General features: G+C 46.0%; 1 protein-coding gene across 1 annotated transcript in view; it reads right to left on the bottom strand.

Annotated features, from left to right (window-relative positions):
* Positions 1-375: 375 nt before the first annotated feature.
* The window catches only part of SLC7A5 (solute carrier family 7 member 5), a 67,214-nt gene continuing 48,880 nt past the window's right edge, over positions 376-18,709 (bottom strand). The window contains exons 4-10 of the mRNA XM_073308149.2: positions 18,513-18,557; positions 16,865-16,988; positions 15,604-15,707; positions 14,144-14,240; positions 12,523-12,672; positions 10,238-10,415; positions 376-7,370 (exon numbers count right to left, since the gene is read on the bottom strand). Coding sequence (XP_073164250.1) covers positions 7,315-7,370; positions 10,238-10,415; positions 12,523-12,672; positions 14,144-14,240; positions 15,604-15,707; positions 16,865-16,988; positions 18,513-18,557 — 754 coding nt within the window. The 3' untranslated portion in view covers positions 376-7,314. The remainder of the gene's footprint in view (positions 7,371-10,237; positions 10,416-12,522; positions 12,673-14,143; positions 14,241-15,603; positions 15,708-16,864; positions 16,989-18,512; positions 18,558-18,709) is intronic.

Here is an 18,709-nt window from a genome sequence, read left to right on the forward strand (position 1 = left end):
TTTTTCAAGCTTCAACAGGCTTCATTGACTTATCCCAGGCCATATCACTTCTCTCTGCCTTCGTTTCCCCATCTGTAAAATGGGGCTCATAATACATAGTTGACAAGGGAGTTAGAGGACAAAGCCTCATGTCTGTGAGGAGCTTTGAGATCTTCTGAATGAAGCTGATACGGAAGTGCAAATTATCTTTGTTATGGTACATTACTATGCCAGCACCCATCTGCAAGCGGAACCCTTGAAAATGCAATTCAGAGGTCCATGTCAGATGACGTCATTAGGTTTGTTTTTGCTTTTTTTAAAAAAAGACAAAGCAGGCAATTTTTTGCAAATAAAAGTTTTCAAGGCAAAGTCCAGCAACAACACTTACAATTAATATTTCTTTGATCAAATAAAAACCAAAATATTTTAATGTAACAGATTTGTTAACCAGAAACAATAAAAGAATTGAGAAATACTAGAGAAAAATAATACATTGCATTAGACATCTCATTTTACAAGGCAATTTGATTAAGTTACTAATGACTGATAGAACAGCACTCTAGGACGATCTTGGAATAACCATATTGACAAGAACGCAAACATTGTAAATAGCTCTTACTGTAGAAATATTAAGACTAAAGATATTTACCCATTAAAGTGAACAGAAAATAATCTAGATCAACCATAAAATTAGTATTTTTTAAAAAAACCAAAAACAACCAGGTGTAACAAAATCCTAACCTATATCTAGATTTTTTTGTTAAGAAAATTAAAACAACAACAAAAAACCTGTATAATCTTTAAAAGAAAAATTTCTAAAAAGTCAGATTATTCACTAGGTGCAAAATTCACCTGTTTTTGTTCAGAGGGCCAGCGCGAGGACTACACAACACTTCAAACTCCCTATTTTAAGGGCTTAAACGGGACTTAAGTCTTCACGCTGTCCTTCTGAACAAACAGGGGTCAAAGTTCTCCCTATACGTGAAATTCATCACAGTGTAGAAGACCCAAAGCCATCTGCATCACTTGGCCCCTCAACATGAGACTGCATATGGCATGCCGGACATTGTGCAGAACCTCTGTACTGGGGTGAATGTCACACTAAGGGAATAATTTAGGTATAAAGTCTCCCTCAGACTTTTCCAATTAAATTCAATATTTAAAAAAATATTTTTTGTATTAAACACTACAACTGGAGGGAGAGACATCCTTTCTAACGCAAGGAACAACAGTGATAAAGAGCAACTAAGGGCAGGACCTGTGAACAGCAGGTCTCTAAAGGGCCATCATCTTACACTAGGGACATCTAAATATTCCTCACTGTTCAAAACAATGGTTCAGCTCTACCAGTATTAGAAACATGGAGAACCCTATTAGATGGGCTGCCAGTTGCCGCTGTTACCTTGAGCACCGTCACTCTGTTCAAAGCAGGTCTGACTGACATCTTGCTTAGACCACCAGCAGCAGCCAGTGCCCATCTACACTACAGCTCCCAATGCTGCAGTGGAGAGAATGGTGAGAAACCCCCCTACCATGGACTGAGCCAGAGTGAGGCTGAACACCTGTCACTCCCAGTGGAGTCAGTGAAAACTGAGAGGAGTTAAGCATCTTTCATGATCAGGCCCCACAAACCCACTTGCTACTGTTCTCATGCAGGCAAAATTCCTATGAAAGTCAAGAGACCAAATTCATCACGGCCACAACTGGGTGTGCAGCCTCCATGAAATATTCAGCAGCCTAGGGAACTTTATAACTTCCATGGGAGTTTCACCTGAAGGAGTGTTGAGGTTTGGCCTGCAGTCAGTATCTTGAACTCCATTGTCCCCACAGGAGGATGCCACTTCCTGCAGCTGAATAAAGCAGATACTATGTGGGCTCCCAGAGTGAATACAAGGCTGTCATTGACTCCAGAGAGTCCTGCTGATGTTAAAAATGTCAGACAGCTCACTGCAAGAGCTTCAGCAAATGTCCTGGAGGAAATTAAAGCCATCTCACTTCTGGCCTGCCTCATTTCAGCTCTAAAAGAGGACTCAAACTTTAAGAACATTGTTTCAATATATTTTTTAAATTAAAAAAAAATTGTAGTTGTTCAACAATTCTTTTAGCCTTCCCTTTGATGTCACTGAAAGGGGAGTTACGCAACCGTGCCTCGTAGTAGCAGCTCTCTGGTGTTTTGTAAATGGTAGCGTTTGGAATTATTACCACTGAATACCATCTGTTTAAGGTTTCAGGGGGGTTTCACAGACAAAAAGGAAAAGACCTCCCAGTGACACCACTAAATAGAAAATGACCCTGTCACGTTCAGACAAACCTAAATATGCATTCCAGAAACATCTTCAAATCATCAGGTACCTTCTTCCTTCCAATCACTGCCAATGGCCAAGTTATTTATTAATCTGTAACTTTGAATAATACACATAAACTGAAAGACCGGAGAGGTGGAACAGGCTATGTCACGATCCAGCAGTGGAGACAAACTGACCCCAAGAAAGCCACACCAAGGAATTTCAGTTATATTCCCATCTCAGCTGTCAGCATTCGCTTGAAGCAGGGAAGAACAACAGAGCAATTTAATTCGGGTTTCAATCAAACTGGATGATCTTTAAAGTTTGCTGGACAGCAACAAGGTATGTTCAGTGGGTGCTACTAAAAATAAAGCTCTGTTTACCACAACATGATATTCGGAAGGGGAAATGCAGCATATACTGCAGGAAGTTTAATCAACCAGGATAACTTTTTTTTTTTAATACACCACCACCTACAGTATTTCACCTGCCCTCCAAAATTAACACTGAAGTCCCAGTTAAACCCCTGACACCATCTCGATGAAATCCCAGCTGGCCTGGTTTCCTTTGCATTATTTTGCCGTGATGGATGTGGGTAGTACCCTGGAAGGATGACGAAGGGCATAGTCTCATTTCAATTAGGGTGGATGTTTATGGGTTAGGGGGACAGAGGAAGAGCCCTATAATGCACTGGGGAACATACCCATTGAATCAAGCACCCCTCTCCCTTACCCTCTAGGTATCAAGGTTGCCATGAACATTCAGTGACAATTATTTCCCTGCAATTAATCCTAAAAACTAGTTGCCATGGTCCCATACACTCTATTCTATTAACACTACAGTAAGTTGTAGCTGTTGGGGTCACAACTGCACAACACTATGCTACAAAATTCATTTATAAGATACTTCCCTCATTGGGGAAATTGACTAAACGGCAACAGCAATTAGTCATTAGTCATTTACAAGTAACAATGACATTTTCACTGTGGTTTCGTTTGAGTGTGTGCAAGGAGAGGGTTAACCTCTCTCTTTTGGGTCACCCAGAACATACAATAGGATGACTGATCATGGGCAAAACCATATCTAGTCTAGATGATTTACATGCAGTCTCTCCAGACCCACTCTCAGCGCCTCATGCCCCCTATCAGCTGGCACATTTCACCCTGCTTTTGATCAGAAAGGCAGCAGAGGTCTTTCACTGGATGTACTCTCTCCTCCCATACCAAAACTTTAGCTTAACAAGTCCAGCCTCAAAGCTGGTATCTCCAAGCTTCTGAATGATAGTTATGGACCTCAGCATTGGGATGTAGATTCTACTGAGAGCATCTATATTTGTAACAGCAATTTCTTCTCGTTGCCCGAACTGCTTTCAACTTTTTTTCTCCCCAAACAAAATTCATTCAGTTTTACCCCTTTACCCATTCCCTCTCAAACCCCCAGAAATACATACATCTAGGCCACCATCCCCTGGATGAAGAGGACTACCTGGGATTCCCTTCCAAGACAATCAGTCTGGTCCCTGAAAGATGAACTTGCACACTGGGAAAACTCAGAATGAGATTTCAACCTTGGCCTACCAGATACTCCTCCTGCATCATCCTGTGATGATACAGCAGTTCTGTTTTTATGATATAGTTATTGCCATAGAAACAATGGTGATGTCACAATGGAGCATTGTGATTTCACCACAGGAGCACGCAGACTGACACAAGAGAAAATTTTTCACCGTTCGCGGATGTCGGGAAGGAAAGTTATTAAAGAGAAGCAAGCAGGTGGAAGTTTTAATTAAGACTTGTTAAAAAAAAAAAAAAACGAACTCCCCAGTGTGAAAATCCTCCTTTACACATAGGTCTTAAAGGTTAAACAAGAGGAAATCCATTTTAATCTATTCTTCACCCCTGAAGCTAGTTCAGAGATGGGTCCAAACCAAGCAACGCCAAAACTCTGGGGAGGTTTGGAGCCGGATCTGAACTTTTTATGGCTTCAGCACAGCTACTAATTTACTTCAGCTTGGGGTGGGAGAGGGATGAAAAACCCTCTCTCCTGCCCCCCCTGATAATTCTGCAGTTGGCTACATGGCACTTAAAGTCCCTGCCAGCCAAGGGGGCTAGAGCCCAAGTCAAGAAATTCAAGCCTGGTACCCCATGTGGCTGGTCCTAAGAACACTAAACCCTAAAAGAAAAGAGAATCTAGCACTAGTGAAAGGAGTCAGATTGCCCGAGGTTTCCCCTTGCTGACCTGCCACAGCACCTCAACCTTGATCTGGAGGAGGAGGAAAAGAGGAGCTCAAATTCCCTGGCCCATGAGTTGTTCACCTGTCCACTGGGAATAGGTCTGAGACCTACCAACTCACTGCACATAGTTCCCCTCAACAGCTATCGGATGTGTCACTACCGACCCAGGCTGGACTGGAACAGGTGAGCTAGCAGTGAGATGTTTTACAGGACAAATGAGCCATCCACTCCTCCACTCGTACTTTCTAAGAACAAGGAGAATTTTTTTTTTTAATGGCAGCAACAGTGCTGTTTATATAACTTGTTGATTTAACTACAACCACCGGTCATTTTCTCCAGATGGTCTTAGGAGATGCTGCTGTCTGGAATTGCTACAAGCTGCCTGCCCTCCTGGCAACACAGCTTCATAAAAGGACAGTGCATCGACTAACAGCTTCAATATGCTTATTGCCTTTCTTTCCAGAAATCTTCCATGCTGACAAAAGAATGCAAAACAAAGCAGAGAGACACCTGACAGAGGCAGAGTTCTACATCCCTAACTCTACAGGGTTACTACTTCAAAACATCTTGCTTTACAAAAAACCAGTACTGCAGGGCACAAGTTTAATTATCTTTTTCTAAGGGATGGGGTGGCCAGGCAAAAGCATAAAGGAGACCCTGGAAGTGACCAGAACAGCTCACATAAGGAAAATATGCTTTTGCTTTTAAAAGAGACCACCACCTTTCACCCAGATGAGTTCAGGGCAATTTGTTACAGAATTTGGGGCCCGTGTCCTGCTAAAGAGACAGATTTTTTTAGGTAAGGAAGCAACACAGTCCTTAACAGAATGACCCTGACTACATGGGAACATAACAGGTTACAGCACTCTGCATGCAAGCATAAGAGTCTATATTCAAGTTGGAATGGGAAAGTTGGCTCCCTATAGTCACCCAGAAAACAGAGAGACAGTCACATGGCCCGTAGAACTGCAGATCCTGGTCAGCATCCAAAGCAGTGCCACCCTCTGGGAGGCAGAACATCCTGGAAAGAAGGTCTAATGCCAGCCAACCAGAATCTGGTGCTGCAGTTTTACGTGAAGGAGCACTTTTCCAGTGCATCGCTTCTAGGAATGGTGAGAGAAACAGAACATCAGTCAAACTGATGGTAGACAGGTAGCAAAGTGACCCCGGAGGCTCCCCCATTTGGGGACACTCATGTTTCTCTCCACGCCAGTCTTACCTAGTCCCATCTCCTCTTAATACACTTCTAGAAGAAATGGTGAATACTGCATTAATAAAGACATCACAGCAGCCAATACACTCACATGCAATCTGTGAGAGTGAGCTAGGAGAATCCATTCCAAACATTCTCTGTATGACTTGTTTAAGAGCAAGCATCAATTACACTGAATGCTGATGGAGTGTGCCACTTGTTGGCATGGCACTCAACTCTGTATGTGCTTGACTCGAACCAGTCTTCAGGATAATGTAGAATGCAGCCATCTCACCACCTGGCCTTCTGCTAATTTTTCAGAAGGCAGCTTAAACTTCCCATGAAACCCTGCCCTTTGGACCCTCACCTGTACACCAGTACTAATTTACAGGAGTAGATGATATGCATTCTGGGTACTCAAGGATAACAATGGGACTAGTGTAACTACAAAAGTAGCCTGGCATGCTGGCCTAATAATCAAGAGAGGGGAACAGCAGAAAACAGGCAACTGAGCATGATCCAGATTGCTCTTTTCAGCATCAGAATGAAATCAAAATACATGTACATGCCCCATGCTCTCAGACATTCATTCTGCTTCACCTGGGCTTTCGCGGATCACTGCCATGGCACCTCACCGGCAAACTCCAAACCATCCTGGAGAATATATTTGTGTGAGTGTGTGTGTGTGTGCATGCGGGTGTCAATTATCAAACAACGCCTCTTGAACAATCTTTGCTTTGCAAACATCTCTAAGAATTTGCTAATATTTATTTTAAGTCAGTAAAAAGCAGAAACACTTGGAGTCCCTGAGTGGGGGGAAAACCCAAAACTATATATATATATTTATATATATCCAATGGATTACAGTTTTAGTATCACTAAAAACAATAATAAAAACAATTCATGGGGGGCAGCGAAGAAGTGCCAGGGATCCAGTTAAAATCAGTGCAAGTCCTTGTTTCATACCAGCAGCGTGACTGTCTCAGTCCATTTCTTTTGTCTAGCTGTGGCCAGGAGTGTTTAGCCTTCTGAAGATCTCGCTTGGTAAGCTGGTTGGGTTTGTTGCATTTGAAAGAAAATGACTGGGAGGACTGTTTTGCAGCCCTGTGGCAGTGTGAAATCCCAGTCCCTTGCACAGGCACATGTGTAACATTGACGGCATTGGAATTTCCGTTTCCTTGAGCAGATTCAGCTGCAGACTCTGTGATGGAGAAACTAAATGCTAACCTTAAATTAAAACAAGACAACAAATAAGCACAAACAGAACTGAAGTCCAGCCATCAGTCACACACACAGACACAGAGAGAGAGTGCCTGATCAGTTTCCCTCTAACTAGACGTGCTGGAGCCTCTTGAGGTTACCAGTAGAAACTCCTCTTCCTAGGCTAAATTCGCACCCCAAGAACTCTTCTTCGAAGTGTTGCTCAGCAGCCTGGCTTGTTGGTGGTGATGAGGCCAGGGAGGGGAAAGCAGGGCATATCAGGGAGTGGGGTCTCAGGGATGCAGCAGCTCTACCAAGGTGCTCAGGGTATCTAGATTTATGAGGGATGAGAAAGGTTTTCTTTTGCGTTGTTTTCAAATAATAATGTGCGTTTCCCCGAGCCGAACGTCTCTGCTTTTCCTCCTTAAGACTCTTGAGGAACCACTTCCATCAGCTTCTGGCACAGGACTGTCACGGAATCTGAATGGGAGGAAACAAGAGCGAGTTAAAGGCACCGGAATGCAAGTTTTACTCATTTCACCCTGGAGAGCTGGTTGCTTGTTTCATGATCCTCTGCCTCAAATGGCCTGACAGGGCAGCCGTCCCACTTTCTTCTTTCAAAGGAGTCTAAGTACTACATAGGTCTTCACTGCAAATCAAATACAGTAAGTCCTCGCTAAACGTTGTAGTTCTGTTCCTGAAAAATGCTACTTTAGCTTATACATGTTATAAGTTTTAAACAAACAATTTAATACTGTACACAGCAGTGATGATTGTGAAGCTTGGTTCAGGTGGTGGAGTCAAAGGGTGGAAGAGGGTAGGATATTTCCCAAGGAATGCCTTACTGCTAAATGATGAACTAGCACTTGGCTGAGCCCTCAAGGGTTAACAAATGGTTGTTAATGTAGCCACACACTCTACAAGACAGCACAGATGGAGGGAGGAAACACAGCATGGCAGAGAGAGACAGAGACACACACTGTGTGTGTGTGTGAGAGAGAGAGATGCATTGGCCCTTTAAGTAGGCTGACCCCACTCTAAGTACATTGCCTTTTTAAGTAGATCAGCAAGTTGAGACAGCTGCCACTGCCAGCAAGCTCAGTCCTCAGCCCTGTCATGTCCGGCCCCTGCTCTGTGGGGATGGGGTACAGGAGTGGGGGAGGGGAGGGGGACACCCTGACATCAGCACCCCTCTTTCCCCCTCTCTGAACAGCAAGCAGGAGGCTCCCAGGAGCAGCTCCAAGGCAGAGGGCAGGAGCAGCACATGGCAGTGGGGGGGGAGGGACAGCTGAACTGCCCGGCAATTGATAGCCTGCTGGGCAGGTGCACAGTGAACTTAGGGGAGCTGCCAGTCCACTCTGGTTCCAAGCCCCCACCAGCTCGCTCCAACGGGCTGCTCTTTCTGCAAGCAGTGGACAAAGCAGGCGGCTGCCAAACAGCATTATAAGGGAGCATTGCGCAACTTTAAACTAGCATGTTCCCTAATTGATCAGCGACATAACAACAAAACAACGTTAACCGGGACGACGTTAAGTGAGGAGTTACTGTACCAAGGCCATACGCTGCCTCAGTCCTTACCCACGACTTCCATCTGAAACAGCAAGAGTTTGTGCATAGAATAAGGGTAAAAATTAACCCGATGGTGGTGTCAGAGTATGTGTATTGACTATGTGTACATTTCTAAATCCAGTCTTATGACCTGCATGCTCATGGGAATTATCAGTTATTACTGAACATATGTGCACATGCCATTTAACACCTGTGCATATAAGTAAGGCCCAGATTTCAGAACTGTACATGCAGTTACTGCGGAGTCAGAGCAACGGTGCCTACACGTTGTGAGACAGCATTTTTGCTTGCATGGTTCTGAGTATCTGATCCTGTTCATGCATTTTCCTTAAGAACACAGCGATGTTGCACTGTCACAAGCAACCAACACAAGGGCAAATCAGAATGTGCAGCCCACTGCTGTGCTTATACACAACTGTGCAACAACAAAAGAGGGGGGCACATGCACAGTGGAGCGGGGAGGAAATTTAATTAGGAAACATTTCAACTGCAAACTTATGAGGGGAGGTATAAATTGTAAGATTTTTTTTTTTTTAAATCATACGTTACCTTGACAGTGTCTTTTTAAAGTGTGTTTCAAATGGTTCTGTGCCCTCACTGCTACACTGAGTGTTCCCTGCACATGAGACAATCTTGGCAGATACAATTAATAGGGATTCTCTTGAGCTGGATCTGATCAGATTATCTACAGCATATTAATACATATGCGGGCATAAGGCTCATGTATGCCTAATTAGACACTTGTCAGATTTCTTATTTTGTGTTCTTGGACTCTTTTCTCTATTCTCTGCTTAAAAGCCTGTCAATTAATATGCTAATTTGCAACTCAGTCGCTGTGGAAATAGTTTTACCCAGACCGAAGCCTGATACTTAGAATTAAAATAAATAAATAAAGTCCTGAGCACTGTTAAAAAGTACTTTTCTTGTTAATAGAAAGCACATAGATAAAGTTTGGCATTTCTGCTTGTGTGCTTTTCTAGGTCAGCCAGCTGTATTAGAGTCTCAGACAGATGGTGGAGTTTAGTTACTTAGACAACACAGCTTGACTTTCTTGAATCAGTTGTTCAGACAGAGAGATTAGGTGGTGCCAGGCAGAGAGCTCTCCCTCCCTGAACACTCGCTGTGGTGTCGACTTTGACAGCGGAGACACACCTATCTTACATGAACACCTTACAAATAAAGCTCCCAAGAGAATCTACCAGGATATTGTCCATTCCCTGGCTGTGCTGTCTTACGCTGATGGTAGGGAGGGCATTGACTGGACCAGGACTCGTCTCCCTTGGCTATGTGAAACAGACAACATGTTGGGGGCTAATTCTGATCTCACCTCCATTAGAATTAGCCTCTCTGCACTCAGATTTTTACACTGTATCTCCATCCCCCTTCCCAGCTCACCCAGCAGGCTATTTTCCTCTGCTAATAAAGCTACGACACTGCAGCTCTTCGGGTGGCATAAGAAAGGCAGCCTCCACAGCTCGCTGGGGATTTATGTCCCAACCCATCATTTCCCTGTTTGCGGGGGGCGGAGCGAGCTTCCTATGTTTGGTCTGTGATTTGCCATGACAACAGGTGGACTATCATTCTGGGTGCCTGGAGCACAAGTTGACCAACCCATTACCAGCTGGATTGTTTAACAGAAACCCATTATAGGCCTTTGCAATATGAATTACAGCCAGTGCTACCTGCCTTAGCATGCTTAGTAAGAAGTGAATCACCATCTATGGAGCCAAAGCCAAAGGTGCACCCTGCAAAGGCTGACGGCTGTGGCTATAACTTACAGATGCTTTGGAGGATCCACTTGGGTTTGTTTTTCCACCAAACCCCAAAGAAGTAAACGGGGATCCCACTGAGGATGATAGCAAAGCCGATAGCACATTCCACTGGTGTCATCCAGAAGGAGACCACGATCAGGAATAAGCAGGCCAGGGTGAAGAAAATGGGCAGCAAGAGGTTAACCTGGACACAGGAAACAAGAAAGGGGTGGGAAGTTAGTCCAGGAGAATCGGAAACAGAGGCCAGTTACTCACAATTGAAGTTTATGTCCCTACAATGTGTGTGCCTGGTTTTGACCTGGGAGGGGAAGTGTTTGGATTCTCAGACAGACCCTGTGCAGATCATACCCCTGACTGCTCACAACTGTGAATGAGAGGTTGTGGATTTTTAGTTTCCCATGGGAGGACAGGATGCTCTTCATCCATCAGTTGTGGCAACACCCTGGATAGCTAGAAGTATTATCACCCCTGGTTTACAGAGGACATAAATAGGGCACTTGGAAGGCTGGCCTGACTTCTGGCCCCTTTCTTCCCTGGCAGAGGTGCCTGGTTTCTAATCTTAGATGAGGAACTTTCTGGACTCCACTCACATCTGCGTCTGAGCTCTTAAGGGGTATAGTAGAGGGACCTGGGCCCACCCTCTCTATCTGGTCCCAGCCCAGGGTCCTCTGTGAAGCAGCACTGGCAGGTTCCTCTGGCAGAGAGTCTAAGTCCACTGATCTGAGCTACTTCCTACTGATGTCCCTTCAGTTTGAGGTGTGGCCCCTATCGTCCAGTCTGTAGTGACTCATCTGGAGTAGCCCGCAGGCCATCAGTGGCATCCTACCACGGCCTCAGGTCCCTCTGGGCATGGGTGGATATAAGTGTAGAAGGGGCCTAGCCTCACAATGTCCTTCCAGTCAAATAGTACAGTTTACTCAGTGCTGGGTGCTTGCCAGTCTTCTCAACGGTCTCTCTCGGTCAGGGACACAGTGCTGCTCCCTGGCGGCTGTCCCGGCCATCAGACTTGTAGTGATGCTCCCCTCACAGAGGGGGGCAGAGTGACCTTCTGCCTCTTCGCCAGTCACCCTGAACTGAACCAGCTTCTCTCCTTTCCTTCCCTCTCCAGTCCTAGAGCTGGCTGCAGGTACAGATGCATGGGGCTAGCAGGTCCCATAGGCTCTCATTAACCCTTTACTGCTGGTGTGACATTTCTCTGCTCCATCACAAAGAGGTGAAGTGACTTGCCTAAAGCCACACAGCAAATCCCTGATACACCTGGAACTGGAACCCAGGAGTTCTTGGCTCTCAGTCCCACACTCAGTCCATCCATTATATATAAAACTATAGAGTATCTCAACTAACAGTCCCGAATGCAGCAGTATGACTAATGTGAGCTGTAGTGATTTAGGTCGTTGCTTTAGAACACCACAGGACTCTTAAAATAAGGGAGCAGACCCCAGCTTTCAGCAGGGAAGCCACTTGCTAAGAGCCATCTTGGGAGCATTGATCTGGGAAGGTCTGGAACGTTTGTTGCTTTTTGGCTGTTGGCGGCTTGGTGGGGATTTGAGTGCACTCAGAAGATGACGGCAGAGAATGCCTTTGAGAAGGGCTGACTGACTCCAGTGCTTGACACGATCTTGGCCTCAAACCAGATGGGCCCATTGTGCTGCCAGGGTAGCCGAGGACAAATCAAATAAAAATATTTGTTTAAAAAACAAGCTACAGGGAAGAGAACTTTTAAGTCAATTTCACGCTGGTACAAAGCGTTCGATTGAGAGCCACACGGGCTGACGTCCTTTACTAATAATCCCCAGAGCAGGTTTAGCACGGAGAGCTTTCCTGTGTGCTGCCCTGCCAAGGTACCTCACCCCTGACACGGAGGGAATTTCCACGACCTGGGTGTCTCAGCCCTGCGCCTCTATACCGATGAGGGAGCCAATGAGATGGAGTTTTGTGCAATGTGGATTCCCACCTACCAGGAACCAGTCTGACACCAGACACTCATTTCACACAGGCCTCTATTCATTCACATCGAACTTGGCTTGCTCTAAAGTTGCACCTCTGCACAGTAAAGCAGCTGGATCTTCCACTCCTCCCTACACAGATTTTCTCACCCTTACTGCTGAGGGGGAAATTTCTATACATGGAAGTCACATCCTAGAACACAAAAGAACTGCCCCTCTCCCGGAAGTGCCGCCATAAAGCCTCCACTCCCACCACCTTCCCACTAGCATCACAGAAGCCTGAGCATGGAGGGGGAAGCTCTGTGTCTGCAGGGCTCCCCACTACGCCGCCAACACCATCCTCACCTTGATGGGCCTTTCCAGCTCTGGCTTCTTGTAGCGGAGCCATATCATGCCAACGATGGCCAGAGCCACGCAGAGCCAGTTGAAGAAGCTGAAGAAGTTGATGACGGAGAAGATGTCATTGGAGAAGGCGTAGAGCACGGTCATGAAGCACTGCGGCCAGAAACAGAAGTCATGAGCAAAGGGATAGGCAGGGGAGAACACCATACGCTACCAAAGACAAGTGTCTGAGAGCAATTGCCTACCATCCAAGAGCAGTGAAGGATTTCCAGACATACGCAGAAGAGGTGGCTTAATTTTTACTAATTTAACCAAGTCTGATCACTGCATGGAATTATTTCAAAGTGAAACTTGCAATCCAGGGGTCTACTATGAGGTTGAGGGCCACATAAACAAAACACAGAAAAAAAGAAGGGTGGGTTTTTTGAGGATGAAAAGGAGGGGAACTTTCTTAGTGCTTAGCAAACCAAGGGTCTGAACGAGTCAGACAGAATCAGCCACATTAGGAACAAGGAGGACCTATGGAACATTTCCCCACACAGCTCTGCTGAATGCACCTCCATTCTGACCCGTGCTACCCCCTGTATTCCCAGCCTGAGTGCCCTCTGTGTGGCTCACCCAATGCATTTCAATCACGACCAGCAGGGCACAGTGCTCTTGCAGTCCTTGATCCCTGCCACAGCTGTACCAGTGCCCCCAAATCCAGTCCTGCAGCACCTGCTCCTCTTTCTGTCTTGGCATGTGCTCTGTGGGGGCCCCCAGTCATGACATCCCCTGCTCCTCCCCCCTCAGCTATTCCCATTGTAGACAGAGAATTTGAAGTGCAGTCAGTCTGACAAGGATGAGTGAGGTGAGATTGAGCTGAAACATGGACTGGATGATTCAGCAGGGATCTCCACTAAACTAACTGAATCTGTGACCATGTGATATTCTATCTGCTCTTCACTTCCTCTTTCACCCAGCCACGCTTCCTCCCAAAGGTTTTTATTTTGAAGTGCAGAGACGCCCACAAAGACTGTAACTACAGCCACTGTTCTACAGCTGTGGGTGCTCTGAGAGCGTCAGGGAACATCCGGAGAACGCAGATCAGCCAGAGGAAAGTTGTGACACCAAAGTGACACACATTTTCCCCAGGGGCCACCCATGGCTTTTCAATTTACTGGGGCTGGTGGCAGTCTGGATTCTCTGCTGCAAAACTTCTCCCCTCCCGCAAGTTCCTAGAACTGTGACTTAACGTACAGTGGTAACAGCTGACATTAATTTACATGCTAAGAAACAGCATATAGCCTCATCAGTGTTGCCTGGCATTTCAGCTTCCTGTGTAGTTCTGCGGTCCCACTAGGATATCCTCACCCCATGCGCTTCATTAAACCTAGAAGGCAGGTGGGGCCTGGGAGGACTACTTCCTATGGCATACTGGCACAAGGAGAAAGAGGAGGTTCACCTTCCACTGGGACAACAAACAGTAATTGCTTATTTGGGTTCAGTGGAGTATCCCACAGTCATTTTCCTGCCACCCCAGGAGGGGCAGGCACTGATGGATCTTGGCTTGCTCCACCTTCTTGACTGGTTGCGTTCTCTCTGCCACGCGTCACCTTAATCTGAAAGCCCATAGGACACTTACTGTGAAGAGAAGAGATGGCACTGGAGTGAGAAGCTTGGGGTGAATCATGGACAGGACAGAGGGCAGGTGACCCTCCCGGGATCCCACGAAGAACAGCCTGAGGGCAACAGAGCAGTTAGTCCACCTGGCACAAGTGTTGGCAGTCACTCACTCAGTCCAGGTTTGCATTCAGTACAAAACACGGTACAACAGCGTGACAGAAGCATAGGCGTTTTGGAGTGAGCCAGGCTGAAATGACACTCTGAACCAACCTCTAGTATGTAAGTATTTCCACACTAGTGGTGCACTGCTATTCCAAGTGGCAATTTTCTGCCACTTGAGCTCCCCACCCCTGCTATTAATTATTTGCATTAGAGTGGCACCAGTTGAGAGCAGGGCCTCAATGTGCAGCTTGCCCTCTACATCGAGAAGGCAGAGTGTGGGAGGAAGAAAGTATTATCTCATCTCCATTTTACAGACGGGGAACCAAATCAGAGTGATTAAGGGCCTTACTGCAGGTCATACAGGGACTCTGTGGCACAGCCGAGATCTGAACCTGGCTCTCCTGGGTGTCAGTCCATTCCCATCCTCTCTCCTCTTTTTGGGGAATCCTCAGTCTTTGTTTTTGAGGCTTTATAAGCATCTGGGTTTACATTAAAAATGCTTTCTTGAGCACTGCTGTTAAAGTCCAAGTCTGTATTTATTAGGGGGACCTGACAGCAAGTGTGAAAAATCGGGATGGGGTGGGAGGTAATAGGCACCGAATATCGGGACTGTCCCTATAAGATCGGGACATCTGGTCACCCTGCTATTTATTTAGTCTGCAGCCGAAGACACCCAATGACTTCAACAGGATTTTGTCCAAAGACCGCGAGACTAAGGCCTCCGCAAGGACCTGGGATTTGGCCTTTGGATGCTATTTAAGGCAACGATACTCCGCTCATGAGCCACGAGTGGCTCTTTACTGTGGCCCCTGCAACCGTCTGCAGCACATGATCTTAAACCACAGTGTGACCTAAGTTGTTAACCAATCAGGATACTTTTACTGTGTTATCAATCAACCGCAGCGGATAAAATAATAGTTGGCCCGTCATTTTGCTCTGAGGATTACATTTATTTATTTTTACAGGCAGCGTGCCTAACCGGTCTTCATTTGGAGCTGTCCTCACAGGAGCGTAGATATAGATAGATACATTATACATTTTAAATGAAACACTGAATTCACACGACTGTGGCTCTTTGGGGTAATGTGGTTCGCTAATTTGGCTCCTCGGGCACTGAGGTTTGAGTATCACTGATTTAAGGCTTTACAGAAAAAATGATCATTCTCCCTCCTTACATAGTGCACGGACCCTTCCCTCTCTGCATCTGTCCAGCGGCAGAACCTCAGAGACCTTGCTCCTGTGAGGACAGCTCCAAACAAAGACAGGTTAGGCACAGTGCCTGTAAATGGGATCTGCAGTACTGAGCAAAAAACATACCGAGAAGAAGTGAAGAGGGATCCATTGACAGACCCAAAACACGATAAGCCAACGAAGATGGGTATGATCCAAGACATCATGCCAAGGTGATAGTTCCCAAAGTCCTAGAAGGAAGCAACATTTCATCAGCAACTTGCCTACAGGGACTTGTATCTATTTACCCAGACAAGTTTTTAACATAAAATGCCCCATTCAGGTTGACTGTACACACACAGACTGCTGAAGATTTTTCATACTGTTTTTTTCACATGTCCAGAACATTTTACGGAATTACATGATAGATAGAAGGCACTTCCCTGACATGCAACCATCTCTGGGGCAGAACATGACATCCATTAGAACAGCTTCAGCAACACCACACAATGGTTTAGGACAGAAAGTCTGGGAAAATACTGGATCCAGCTGCAACAGCAGGACGATTCAGATATGCAAAATGTCAATTTAGTCCAGGACACTGGAGCAGACACCCCTGTTTTGGCAGGAAGTGCCATGTTCTCTTTAATGAGTCTCAGTTTTACATCTCAGCCTGATTCATCTCAGTATTGCTCCAATTTTATGCCAGTGCAATTCCGCTATTTTAGTGGAGTCATGTCAGCATAAACCTGGAGTAATGCAACCAGAGCTGGTATCTCTAGCAGCCACGGCACCACAAAGCACCGTGCTGGTGTCTGGGTTCAACGTTACCCACAGGAGAGAATGCTGCCTGTTGAACTGCCAACACCAATTTATGCAGGGCTGGAGGGTTCCCCTCCAATACGGACCACACCCAGTCTTGCTTAGCTTCCAAGCTCACACAAAGCTGCACACTCTCCATAGGGCCAGGGAGCCGGATTTGTGTGGGTGCTTTAATTTTAACTATTCGAATAATGCTTATTTGTTTTTTAAAAAAAAAATCAAGTGCAGACTGACCCTTGGAGAGATTAGCCTGGTTCAATATTGACGGTGCGACCTTTTCCCATAAATGTCACACTCTGGTAACTGATTGGACAGTTACATGGCCAGTAGCCGGCAGCTAGGGTTATTTATGAACAACAATGCCATTTATTTCCCTCCCCCATCCTTGCTTATTGCTCTGATTAATCCAGCTCAGTGTCATGTGGGGACAACCCTTCCCCACCTCCCACCTACTGTCAAACATCAGCTTCTTGTAAGCAGCCAGGGTCAGTGTTGAATGAATGGGAAGATCCAACTAGAGATAGCACGAGGGATTCAGGCAGCGTAGAGAAATAGATAAGAGCATTTTTGATGTGACTCATCTTACCACGGCCACAGCTTCAGACGACAGCATTTGTTCTGTTGACAGGGTAGTGAAGTAAGCCAAGTTCGTCAACACGTAAACTAAGGTGACTATGGGCAGTGAAATGATGATGGCTAGAGGCAGGTTTCTGGGAGGAAGAGGGAAATCATAAAGTATTAGAATCTGGGGCTCTGAAGATCAGTTGGAGACATAATTCAAGAGACAGCATGCTAGGGAGAGATGCTGCTGTTGCAGAGACCAGCCTTTCTGAATAGGTTTTTGCATTGGCTTAAAGACTGCCCAATTTATTCCGCTTTTCTTTGGTCTTGCAGAGGGTCCAATCTGGACTCCATCCTCCTTGGAGAAGTTGGGGAGAAAATTCCAAAAATAGAAGTAGCCCAGCCTGGGGGCTGGGAGGTAGCAGGAGATGGACTCTTGGGGAGAAGACAGTTTGTGAGTGGACTCTGGCTGAGCAAATGGTTCTTGGGTTCAATGCACAGACTTTCATTTCAAAAGAGCTGACATGGGCCTCCTGCCAGATACCAATGTTAGAACACGCACAACAGTCTGCTGGCCCGAGGATAAGCACTTGTGCTTGTGGCTGTCTAGCAAGGAGACGGGAAGATCAGGGCTATAGCTGGCAGTCACCAGAAAGCTGGCTGGACCCCTGCAGCCCATGGGAACCACGTTCAGCTGTAACCTAAACAAATCCTCAAAGAGAAGCTGGTGCGAAGGCAGATTTGCCCTTCCTGATAGGCTAACTTAGTTTGTGCACACTAATTTAAAAAGGAAATCCTTCTTAATGCAGCAGACAATCTGCCTGTGGAGCTCAAAGCTGCAGGAGGTCAGGGAGTCAGAGTGGCTGCATTCGGAAAGGGAGTGGACAATTACCGTCCACAAAAACATGTGTAATTACACATGTCAAGGAAAGGGTAAATGAATCTCATGCTTCGCAGCATGCTGATCACCACAGGGGTCAGGAATTGGCCTAAAGTGCAGCCAGCGGTGCCGCTGGCAATCACGCACGGTTTGCACCTCCTTGCAGGCATCAGGGATTTGCCAGAGATGTTCTGCTCTGGCGAGATCAATCTCATGTTACCAGATCCCCTCATATAACCCTGACACAGACAAGCTATGGAGAGAAAGGCCCATGCTTTGGGAGGAAAAAAATGCAGAGGTCAAGTGTGCGTGGCAAACAGTAAAACTACATCCTGGCAAGCCCCCTGGCATTTTGGTGAAAATATATATTAGATATAATTATGAAATTGCAATAGAGCAACAAAGAAAACCCCCTTCTGCCAGCAAGTCACAACTGTGAAGGAGCGGCTGCTGAGCCAGGCCAAGGAAATGGGACTTTCAAAAGAGACTAGAGGGGGAAGGTGGTTTAACAAGGGCTCCTCTTAGACAGAGATTTTCTTTTCCCCCTTCCCTGCAGAAAACCCCATCCTTTACTAACGAAGAGCAGTCTCATTATCTAGCATGCATCGCCCTCAGCAGAGGTTTTGTTTGCCCCCAAAGCGAGAGTTTGTTTTACATTCCCTGGGATGGCTAGTGACGACACTTGCTGCACACAAAGGATGGCTTTACGTTAACGGATGGAAGTGGCATTTAGAGGGTGAACAGCTGGTGAGTTTCCCTCTCTAGCCAAGAGCTCACCATGTGGTGCACATACCTGTAGGGGTTTATCATCTCCTCAGTGACAAAATTCAGGTAATTCCTGCAATTTAAAAGACAATGGTAATTCTGGTTACAGAGATCAATGAAGTTAGACAAAGACTCCAACAGCCTAACCCTAACCTCAACATGCATACGCAAGCCCCACTAGAGACACACAAACCAAAGCATGCTCTGCAAAACCGAGGGTGGCCG

This window comes from Lepidochelys kempii, chromosome 12 (assembly GCF_965140285.1).
Source record: "Lepidochelys kempii isolate rLepKem1 chromosome 12, rLepKem1.hap1, whole genome shotgun sequence".
NCBI classification, from domain to species: Eukaryota; Metazoa; Chordata; order Testudines; family Cheloniidae; genus Lepidochelys; species Lepidochelys kempii.